This window comes from Vicia villosa, linkage group LG3 (assembly GCF_029867415.1).
Source record: "Vicia villosa cultivar HV-30 ecotype Madison, WI linkage group LG3, Vvil1.0, whole genome shotgun sequence".
In the NCBI taxonomy this organism is placed as follows: domain Eukaryota; kingdom Viridiplantae; phylum Streptophyta; class Magnoliopsida; order Fabales; family Fabaceae; genus Vicia; species Vicia villosa.
The window spans coordinates 1,634,295-1,646,372 of NC_081182.1; the positions used below are offsets into that span (position 1 = coordinate 1,634,295).

The 12,078-nt window shown below is 31.6% G+C and overlaps 1 protein-coding gene across 1 annotated transcript; it reads left to right on the top strand.

Annotated features, from left to right (window-relative positions):
* Nucleotides 1–758: 758 nt before the first annotated feature.
* Nucleotides 759–6,741, top strand: LOC131660036 (uncharacterized). The gene is made up of 15 exons (XM_058929150.1): nt 759–1,133; nt 1,444–1,571; nt 2,076–2,147; nt 2,229–2,342; nt 3,225–3,293; nt 3,400–3,456; nt 3,804–3,857; nt 3,939–4,001; nt 4,154–4,216; nt 4,457–4,621; nt 4,696–4,851; nt 5,107–5,187; nt 5,284–5,345; nt 5,482–5,614; nt 6,502–6,741. The coding sequence occupies exons 1-14, from the start codon at nt 983–985 to the stop codon at nt 5,564–5,566; spliced, it is 1,320 nt and encodes a 439-aa protein (XP_058785133.1). The 5' UTR covers nt 759–982; the 3' UTR covers nt 5,567–5,614; nt 6,502–6,741.
* The last annotated feature ends 5,337 nt before the right edge of the window (nt 6,742–12,078 follow it).

A 12,078-nucleotide genomic window follows, 5' to 3' on the forward strand; every position in this document is an offset into this window, starting at 1 on the left:
AACATACTTAATACTTAATTGAATACATCTTTTATTTTATAATCTATCATTAATGATAAAATACTTACAGTAAATAATAGTAAATCATTCAAAGAACTATTTTCTCAGATATTTGTGTATCTTTCCATTGATGACCAATTAAGTCAATTATTTAGAATAAAAACATGAAAAACATATTTAATTTTATATTTTGAGTAGTTTATTTCAATTTAAACTTAACCTACATCATGGGTAATAATTATGAATAGAGCTAGTCATATGTGACCATACTCCATACATACACAACGTTAGTACAATATATCATTCAACTCAACTGACTCCGGTTGGTCCCTGTCGGATTAATTTCAAACCTTCCTCGGCGGCAGTAATGGATCTTCACCATTCACCTACCCACACACACCACAACTACTCAACCACACATTCATTTACATAAAGTCAAATAATTATTTTCCAAGCATGACACATAAATAGTATATAATATGCATATATAATATTCACATAGCTTTTTTGACTCTGAATATTTCACATTTAAAATTTTTCTGTTGAATATCTTTTTTGGTAAATACTCCAGTTGTTGAGAATATTAGTAATTAAATTTTGATAGACCTCGCTTGCCACATGTTTAGATCTCACTTTTTTAATATATTATTATAATAATTTCAATTACTTTTGATTCGATTAGATTATATTCATCTGGCTCATCCACTCGACACTCTCTTTACAAAATTGAATCAACCAACGGCAACCACCTACCTTTATTATATCCTCTTCTTTTTTTTTTTTAATCATTTATTTATTTACTCAAGTTTTTTTTTTATAAATTCAAAACATCGAAGGAAAAAAAACGAAAATCTTCCCTATATCAAAACCCAACCCTTTGGTTTTCTTTCAGTAATGGTGTTGTGATAAATATCAGAAAACCAGTTAATTTGCGTCTTCTCTTCCCGAAGCTTTGTTGGCGGCAAAGCGTGCGTTGATTCTCATGGCGCCTTCGAAGCTTTTCGTCTTCGCTCTTTCCGTTGCCCTAATTTTCGTCATCGGTAGTTCCGAAGCCGACGTTTCAATCGAGGATTCTGATTCATCTGCTCTCAAGATCCAATTAGATCAACTTAACACCAAGATCCAATTTCTCGGTCTGATTTTTTAGTTTCTCGCACTTTTTGATTTTGTTCGATTTATCGGTTTTCAATTTTAGTAGTTAGTTGCACTGTTTGGTTGATGAAACTAAGTTTTGGATTGGATTTGTTGATTATTATGAATCGGTGTGCTTGTGATTTGTGATTTTACGTTTTGAATTAGTTGCAGTTATTGATGAGACTTTTGTGTTTGAAAAAAAGCTTGTGGTGGTTGTGGTTGTTAATGTACAATTTTAGGAAGTTTTGTATTTGTGATTTGTTTTTTTGTGGCTAATATGTGTTATTGTGGTTGGTTTTTATTTTGAAGAGTCTCAAATCAGTGAGAAGTCTCAGGAATTGAAGAAGAAGGATGAGATAATAGCAGAGAAAGAAAAGCTTTTCAATGATAGGTCTAGTGCTATTCAGTCGTTGCAGAATGAGGTCGATTCTCTCCAGGTGAGATGACTTTAGATTAGACATGATTGGCAGAAATTTCTAATTAGGGATTTTCCATGCGTTAGTAATAAGTGTTTATCTCTATGAAACATAGACTCTGACATGCACACAACACTGATACTCCTCGACACTGATAATGTTAAGTATGTAGGACACTGACTCTGCTACATATATATTTTTACATATATATTCGAGTTTCATTTAACCATCTCTTTAAAATATTCTAACCAAAATTAATGTTTTTAATTCTTCATTAATAACATTGTTCCGTTTGTTTCAATACATGTTTAACTCTTTTAGATGTGTGTAAATTTGTTCAAGAAATGTATAAGGTGCGTTGAAATGAAAGTCATTTTGAAACGGAGGGAGTAGTAAATGTTGTGGTTTTCATATTTCTATTGTTTTTTGGAGCAATTCGGAATCACTTATTAGTTGGGATCATATACTCACATCTTGATGTCATTTGTTATTTGCTTAAACCCTTCAAAATTCATTTTCTTTCAGAAAAAAGGATCATTGGATGCTGAGGAGCGGGTTGTAAAGGCTAATGCACGTGCTGATGAACTACAGAAGCAGGTCATGTATGAATGAGCTAGTTAGTGTATTATGTATATGATTATGATTCTTTTGTGCATACTCTGAATTTTTTCAATGCAGGTGGACAAGCTTAAAAGTGAACTTGACACGCAAAACAGCGAGAAAGGGACCTGGGAAACTCGGGTAAATGAATTAGAGAAAAAGATTCCTGTTTTGAACTCAAAATTAGAGAAGGTAAGTTGTACATTTGGCTAGACTGTTCAATTCTGTTTTAAAATAAATATCAAGTTTGTTCTTCATGACTAGTTCTTATTCTTGTTTAACATGTATGCACTATTGCAAAAGATGATTTTATCTACAATTGTTCTGTTTGGATTCATGGAACTTAGTTTGCTATTTGAAAAATACTTTAGTTTAGTTATTTTTCACTTTTCATTTCTCTTGTTTTTGTAAAATGAGATGCTTATCAATAACCAAACCTTGTCATGTTCAATGCTCATAACAGGAAGGGCATCTTCCTCTTTGATTTATTAATGTATCTTTTCTTTTCCTCCCTTGATGGTTTCTACTGAAAGCATTGTTATCAATAGCGAAAAGTAGTGGTTTGTTCATACTCCGCTATGCAACAGTGCTATAGTCCTGCCATTTGACAACATTTTGTACTGAATCGTATATCGCTGAACAATAGCAGTTTGTTCAAATTCTGCTATGCTATATCAGCGCCACTATAGCTATTATTTAACAAACACTTGAAAGTTGCTGGGTTATGAACAGTTTTCTGATTATGATCAACATCCTCTAAAGTTACCTCTGCCAATTTTTTTAATATGATAAATTACGTCCATCTTTACTACTGCACTCCCACCACTACCACTTTCAAAGGTCATTCACATTGCTTATTTTGAGTCATTGCTGTTGTACTTAATCATCGTCACTAGCCAAAAGTGCAGTTGTCACGACCTCCATGGGCCTATTCACTAACAAAAAATAAAATTAAGATGTTATCATTGTTTCTATTTAAAACATAATCACCTCTAGCCATTTAATTGTGTCAAGTTATCATCAAAACATAATCGTTTTAGGAATTATGTAACTTGAGTACTGTATTCTCCACAGATTCAAAAGATAAACGAGGAACAGAAGAAGCAAATCCGCAAAACTGAACGCGCTCTTAAAGTTGCTGAGGTATGTGAGACTACGACTACATCAATTTTCTTGTCAATGTTGTGCAAGATTCTTGGTGATGATTTTGATGGAAGTTTATTGTTTATCAATTGATATTCTTGTTTAGGAAGAAATGTTGAAGGCAAAGCTAGAGGCAACTTACAGAGCAAAAGAGCTGAGCGAGGTAATGATTTAGTTGATCCCCGAAACCATGTTATTCTTAGTACATGTGTTTAAAATGTTAGCCATGAGAAATCCTTCAAAATAATATACGGTAATCAGCAATAGTGTGGCTTCAATCTGAAACTGAAGAATTGTTTTAATTCATGTAAATATTTTTTGGTATATAGATGAATGTAGGAGGCTTTGCTCAATTCTAAATAATAGTTCACGTAGCAAATTTTTTCCTTACATTGTAACTCATTGGTTCTATTCCTGATTTCAAATTTTACAATAAAAATAAGGTATGAGGCAAGGTATATTGAGATTTTCAACTTTTACTAATTGGTGCTTACTCGTTTTAATGATCAGACTCACGGTGCTTGGCTTCCGCCTTGGCTTGCTGTACACTACCTTCGTAGTAAGGTGAGTTTTTGTTCTATAACATGCGACATTTGTTAGAACAGCCTTCTTCACAAGTTCTGAGAATTTTAATTTTTTTGTTAGTCTGTGGTTGAGACTCATTGGAATGAACATGGGAAGCCTCTATTGGAAGTGATAACTCAAAAGGTACTATAGAGCATTGATTTTGGCTCAGTCTTTTTGTTTGTGTTATTCCTTCAACCACTTTAGTAAATTACAAATCAAGATTTAATTATTCTTTATCACTACAAGCAAGTCCTATTGATTTTGTATCTTTATGCTTTTGCTATGTATTCTAGGCCCTAGAGAAAAAGGCACAAGCTGGAAAGTGGGCTGAACCTCATTTGGAAACAGTTAAAACTGTAAGCCCTTCATTTATATTTTTCTTACTTTTGATCTGTGAAATACTGCAATTACGCCACCCTATGTCTAGATGACAGATTTTCTTAAGCCACAATTTGTTTGTTTTGCCCCTAGTCCTGATAATTTATTAACCATTTAGGAATTTCAACATTTGTAAGAAGCTCCTGGTTTGTTAAATTCTTAGGCAATTTAGATTATGTTATTTCTCAATTCTCACTCTTTCTTGTTTTTGATTGAAGAAATGGATCCCAACTGTGAATGAACACTGGTCTGTGGTGAAAACAAAGGTTGATCCTCATGTTCAACTACTGACTACAAAGACTGTTGAAGTTTACAAGTCCTCAAAGGATGCACTTACTCCCCACTTAAACAAGGGATTAGAATGTGTAGACCCTTATTATCAGGTATGAGTTTATTCATTGAACTATATGGTTATTTTGTTTATGTTTTTCTTGAGGTCTTCTCAACTGGTTGACAGGAAGTTCGAAAGTTTAGCAAGCCATACATAGATCAGGTCGCTACTGCCGCTAAGCCTCACGTCGAGAAAGTACAAGTAGTTCTGAAGCCCTACACAAAGAAGGTTGTTCATGCTTATGGGAATTTCTTGGAATCAGCCACTGCATATCATAGCCAGGTTTCAGGCTTTATTTTTATGCTATTGATATATTTCTGCTTCCATGACTCTGCTTATTCTCTGAAATTCTTGTTAGTTCTGGATCTTGAATAGCTATTTTCTTTAATAGGAAACTATTTTTATGCTATTGATATATTTCTGCTTCCATGACTCTGCTTATTCTCTGAAATTCTTGTTAGTTCTGAATCTTGAATAACTATTTTCTTTAATAGGAAACTATTAGTTCTGAATCTTGAGTTATCTTTTGTTATTAAGGTCCAAGCTACTGTCCAGGAGACACTGAAAAAACACGAACTTACTAGACCTCTTGCTACAAAAGAATTGGAATGGTTTGCGGTATGTATCGAAGGATATTCTATATCTTGAATATTAGTATTAAAATTAAAATATGGTTAAGTGATTTGACAAACATATCAATTTGAAATTTTGCAGGCCTCTGCTCTTTTGGCCTTGCCTATAATTTTACTAGCTAGAGTTTTTTCAGCCATTTTCGGGTTAGTCTTATTTGCTCTTTCTTTGAAATCCATACTGATTTGCTTTTTGTTGATATATGCACCATCTCTAGCTATTTCAAGCTGTATTTTTATTGAAAAAAAGATAATGTAGTTACAAATGTTTTATGGTCTGCAGTAGCAAAAAGGCGGTTAAACCTGCTCGAAGTGGAAACACCCACCATGCTCGTCGTAAAGCTAAGCGAGGTCATCCAGACAAGTAGATAACATGAAGTTGGCTCCTGGTTTATTTTTTTCGGAGAGAAGTTTAGGTATGCCTTTTCCATTATTGACTCAATGACTTTTTTATTATTATGGATGTGAAGACTGAAACCTGGTTTTATCATGTATATTGGTTTGCTTTGTAAAAAACCCAATGAACTCATTTGTCCCGTTGGTTTTTTGATTTAGCAAGTTAAATTTTATTTACATCATCATGCCTCATGTGGAGTGAGATTTAATTTAAGGATGAAAACTGTTTTTGGTGTTTAACTGAACACTCTTGGATGCCTAATGTGATCTTAACTGTTTTGGCCGTTTAACTGAACACCCTTGGATGCCTCATGTGATCTTAAATGTGGTCATCCCACTTTTATGTAACATATGTCTCAGTAAAACAACGATTGGTGATCTGATTCACTAAATTGTAAGATTAGATAAAACTTCTTTTAGCAACATGACGCCTATTGCAGTATTAACAATATTTTAGGATTTTCTTTTGTGACCTTATGGTCGGACACTCTGGAATGGCTTGACATTCCTGCTGGCACATGTAGATGGAGTATCAGTATTAAAAAAATTAGCATCACTTTTCCTACCCTATTTCTGTTTTGCCATCATGTGGTAGGATTCAAGAAATCACTGATATGCAATATTAATGTTTTTGAAGATGAGATGTGATTCAATGTTGTGAATAATGTGTAGGTTATGTTCATTTATGTGTCTGAAATTATGTAAATATTGTATAGATCCATTTTATTTAAATAATAAAAATCATGTGTTATTATAATTATTAGAATCAAGTATTGTGTTCTCTACTATATAGCAATTCTTATTAATAGGTTTACACTTTTTTAGCTTTCTGCTCTATTTTTGTCTTTTGCTTATCTTAAATCAATTCTTCAATAAATTACTGAAAAACACTTCCTGTATTCTGCAGATGGCTGGCACATTGGGGCATGCATATTTATTTTTATGCGGGGTTTGAATATTTCACTTCTTTTTGTTAGGAAAATTAGGACATTTCACTGTAGAGCTTGGCACTCCCAATATTGTTGGGAATTCATGTACTATGGCTGTTATATCTGTTATTAGACCAAGCACTCACACTTTTCTGACTATTACTTTGTTTTCTTTTCTTATTTAAATTTATAGACGATAGTCAAAATATTCCACTTAATGTATGTTTAATAGAAATAGAGCTTATTCTGCTTATTATTGTTTTATGTGGAATTATAAGTTTATCACAAAGATACCGATTCATGGGTTATTTGTTGGAATTTCATGTTTTCCCTTTTCCGTTAGCTCCTTATTGAAGTTATTTGAACCATCCGTTGGAAATTGTGATTAGCAAAATAACTCGTTGACAAAAATACCATTTTAAATCTCACTAGGCTTAGTTGCCCCCCCGACATTTGTTCAATTCAATCTGGTTTGTGGAAAACATTTAGGTTTCGACGATTGTTTGTTTTCCGTTTTCGATGAAATTTAGATGTGTTCAATTGTGTGTGTGTGTGTGAAGACTTGGGTATTGATAGTATGTTCGTCTCAAAGTCTCATATTTGAATTCTGCTAGATATAAATTATTTATTAAAAAAATAATTGTTTATACATGGGTGAGAGATTTGTTTGCACTATTGAGGCCATATCTTATATTTAGACATGAACATTGGTTAGGGCAATGAGCCAAATGATGCGAAGCAATCATTTTTTGGAGATGACAAAAGTTTTTGCTCATCCTTTACAAGGATTACATATTGTAGTCAATATTAGATCTCAAATTGCGTTCTTTTATTAGTGAAAGGAATAAGTGTAAATACTATGAGAAAAATATCTATTATCAAGCATTGCATATTATATATATATATATATATATATATATATATATATATATATATATATATATATATATATATATATATATATATATATATATATAATGCTTAATGTTACGAAATAACATATCTCGAATTTCTCACGAATGTATTATATGCATGCATCACTTGTATTATTTAATTAATTAACCTCTGTTTTTAAAATCTCTGTTTTCAAAATGATGTATATATCAAAACAAATATTTAAAGAACAAGTGTGATTTTCAAATGCATCATCAATATTTAAAATGTTTATTAGAGATGAGATAAAGTGATCTAGCTTTTAGTACTTCATAGACTAGCAATTAGAATGAGCTATGACGGTGGATTTTATCTTTATAGAACACATAATCTTTTTTATTATTTCCATTCTATCTAATTATAATTATATAAAAAAAAGTATGTAACATGAAAATTATTAAAGAAGTAAATTCACAAAAATGTAATATAAAAGCGTATTCGTAAAATTTCGTGAGCAAATTCTTCGCAACATTTAGCATAGCTCATATATATATATATATATATATATATATATATATATATATATATATATATATATATATATATATATATATATATATATATATATATATATATATATATATATATATATATATATATATATATATATATATATATATATATATATATATATATATATATATATATATATATATATATATATATATATATATATATATATATATATATATATATATATATATATATATATATATATATATATATATATATATATATATATATATATATATATATATATATAAAAAAGAATTTACAACTCCACTTAAATTTGTAAAATTTGAGTTTCACGAGTTTTAGCCTATTATTTTTTAAAGTGCAATTTATCGGTATTTAAATAGGGGATATCTAGTAAGCAAGTTTATCCCAATTAAAATATTTTTTCTAAATTCTACTATTACTTCTCTTTTAATATGTTAATCAATTGTTAAAATACATATATTTATTTTCTTCTCTCTTTCTTTCATTTTGAAATGGATCCTTGAGGGATCGAAACACCCAAGTCTATATAGAATTGCATGGTTCCAAGAAATTAAAAATTTTGATGAAAATGTGATCAAAAAAAAAATTTGATGAAAAAAAGTTTATGCGAGTTAAAAAAATTTTGATGAAAAAAAGTTTATGCGAGTAATAGAACTGCTTATAAATTATTTACTATTGAAGTATTTTTCAGCAATGAGAATTGAATTTACGCTCTTACATGATATGAGTCGATTCTTTACCAATTTTATGTTAAAATGTAATTTGAATAAGTGATTTATGTGTATTACTTACTTGAATAACAAGTTAGTTGTGCTATTTGTTGTGCAAGTAACTAATTAATTAAGTTGATTATAATCTACGAGGTTCGTTATTAATGCCTTTGTAAATTCAATACACGACTTGCCAATGATAAGTGCAATGTGCATAATCAATTCAAACAAAGTCTTACTAACTAGTGTTTTCAGAGTATTTTTTAAGCATACTAAATAAATAAAAGATCTTTATAAAAATCAATACTTTAATTTTCAATGCATTGAGTACACGTATTTTTAAAAAAACTTACTACTTTTATCACTTAAAGTGTACCCCAAGAGCATTGGTTAGCATTTTCTTTCAAACAATGGTTACTATCCCTTCTTTCATATGTTTAACAAGTAGAATAATGGCAATAACCTTGATGAGAAGTTACCAATTCTTAACATCAAGAATGGGGAGGGTCAAACAAATAAAAGGTGATATTTGACTTCCAAGATGTATTAGAAGTGGTTCAAATAGGTGTGAACTTTGAAATCTCTCATTAGTGATGTAACTGAAGCTCTCAATGTGCTACACATAAAGTAACAAAGAAAAAATATTTTAAAGTAATGTTCTTCTTCCATCATTATAATAACTAAAAGCATAGATTAATGATTAAATATGTGGAATAAATGTTGCAATTATGATTAAATATGTGGAATAAATTTGTTTACTTTTGGTGTTAATTTGAGATTAATGATTAAATATGTGGAATAAATTTGTTTACTTTTTTATATACCTTTCCCCTAATGAACCGCTTTAATATCTAAATATATAAGCAGAGGTTATTAAAATTAGGACTTTATTAAGCCTCTATTTTATTTTTGTTTATTTAAGGCTAACAAATAAAATAATATATTGCTGATGGAGTGTTAGAACTTTCTAAACATAATTAACATGATAGAAGGAAGATTAAAATTCTTTGAATTGGCCATACATGTTGCAATTATCATTCGTGGTTAATTCTACTTGCAAAGACATTAATGATGAGGCCTAAGAAATTATAACCAATTTAATTAAGAGTGTTGTTCACTACATGTAGTGATCACACATTTTATAGAAATTTCAAAAGGTTCTTTTTATACTTTGGATTTCAATTTTCGGATGCTTCATTTTTAAACAAAATACTTCTTGACTGAGACATCTCAACTTTGACACAAAATTATATCGGACATTGTTCTTCCCCCTCTACCGTCGCTATTACAACGCATCTTGTGTCTCTACTAAGATGGCATGTAGAGTGGCCATCCGAGGGACACTCTTCACAAACTCACCCCTAGCTATGGTCCATCTCCTAATAGCCATAATGGTGACATGCATATAACACATCAACGACATGGTTCGCCCTCGCCTCCTCATCCTTTAAGATCTCCCAATGAGTTGGCATTGGAGGATCTCCCTCTAAATTTGGCGTCATGAAATAATACGACACGCTATAAAACCATTGGATATATTTGTATATCGTACTTCATGGTCGAGGAGCTACCATACTTTGTACATCATCTGGAATCAGATGATCAAAGTGCGTTACAAAGATCTCATTAACATCCCTGTAAAGGATAGTGGCAGGAGCAACAATGATGGGGTGTCTGGGTACATCTGGAATATGGCAGAGCTGGCGTAGGACTTGCTCAGATAGATGAAGGTACATAAGTCGAGATCCATAGGCCATCCATCCAAAGTACAATGTCATCAACTCAAAAGGCCGTGTCTCACGGTGATCATTGTTAGACATCCAATTAATATCATTTGCCACGATATGGTCTAGAACAACTCATAACGAATCAGTCACTTGGTTCCTTCTAAGCGGGATGATCGAACACACACACGTGGAAAGGCCTTAGATTCGTCACCCACATATGCCTAGTTGAAGAGACGTGGAAAATACCGGTGTATCCATGCCTGAAAATGGCTCACATGAAATATTAGTAACATGATAGTTTAGCATAGGTATTATAATATTATTATCACTAAAGATGCACAAATATACCATAAATAGACAGTTGTTTCCAGTTAATTGTCAAGTCTTCCACATATTATCCTCAATTAGTTTGGAGTAGAGGTACATCAAATAAGAAATCCCCCAGTTATATGTGTGGATCTTCTCCAATCAACAAAATATTTAAGATAGATATCATCAACATAGGCTACACTTTTGTTCACAAAAATGGGCGTGCCAACAAAAACTAAGAGGTATGACCTCAATGCACACGTTTTGTGGTATGTAACCCTAGAATCATTGCCATCAGCCTCCATAACTACATGCAAGTTGTGCTTATACATATCCACTAAGAAAGAGAACCTAGAATGACATCCTATGGTGTCATCTAACTCCTGCTTAAATTTTCTCGGATCAGCTTCCAAATAAGTCACCATCATCTCCAGTGTCTCAGGTCTTAGGGTCTTACAATAGTTTAATAATTTTCACTGGACGGAAAAATGAATGAGACACGAGACATCATCTAGTATGATGGATATCTCACCTGATCATAACATGAAATAATGACGTATTTGCATGTCATGTCTCCACTAAAAGCAGACAATAACCATCATTAATATAACCATAGCTAGTCATGACATCCTAGAACCATGTCTTATCAGGCTGCGCCTGTATCACAACCTTCTTACCGTAGCTGATACACTTTAACGTATCACAAAAATGCAAAAATATTTTGCTTTTTGCGTCCCTCGACCCAATACTCCCTCAATTTATAATAAGTCTCTTTAGCCTTTTCACACATACTAAGAAAGTCCTTTAACTTTTTCTAATTTTGTAAAAACATTATACGATGTTCCAATATTATCCTTTTGAAAACTTTAGAACTTGAAGATCATAGTTAAAAGTTGGTTTTGGAGACTATAAAAGGTTTCCTATGATTACGGGGTCCTTTAAGTTAGAGGTCGAGGTGGAGGATTAAGAAGAATAAATTAAAGGAGTTTATTTTGTTTAATAACATTGATTGTGTGGCAATTCAAGAAACCAAGATGAGTCATGCCTTTGTTTCTTTGGTTCAATGTCTTTGATGTAATTCTTTTTGTGATTAAAATTTTATCCAACTATTGGTATTAGCGGAGTGATGTTTCTATTTGGTGGAATTTATAGGAACCTTGTTGCTTTGTTTTATGGGGCCAGGTTTCCTTAGAGTTCGTCTCTAATGGAGAATCTTTAATTCTATTTGCTTTGTTGTTAATATCTACTATAAATATACCTTTGTTGACAAGAGGACTTTGCGGAACGATATTATTAGATGTAAAGGTAACCTTCTCGGTGAGGTGTGTTGTTTGTTAGGGAATTTTAACTTTGTTTATTATGTGGAAGTGTGTAT

Bases quoted from the DNA above. Each gene is read 5' to 3' on its own strand.
- LOC131660036 (XM_058929150.1), top strand. From the start codon at position 983: ATGGCGCCTTCGAAGCTTTTCGTCTTCGCTCTTTCCGTTGCCCTAATT. The intron at 1,134-1,443 runs GTCTGATTTTTT...TTTATTTTGAAG, and splicing joins CACCAAGATCCAATTTCTCG to AGTCTCAAATCAGTGAGAAG. The intron at 3,457-3,803 runs GTAATGATTTAG...TTTAATGATCAG, and splicing joins GAGCAAAAGAGCTGAGCGAG to ACTCACGGTGCTTGGCTTCC.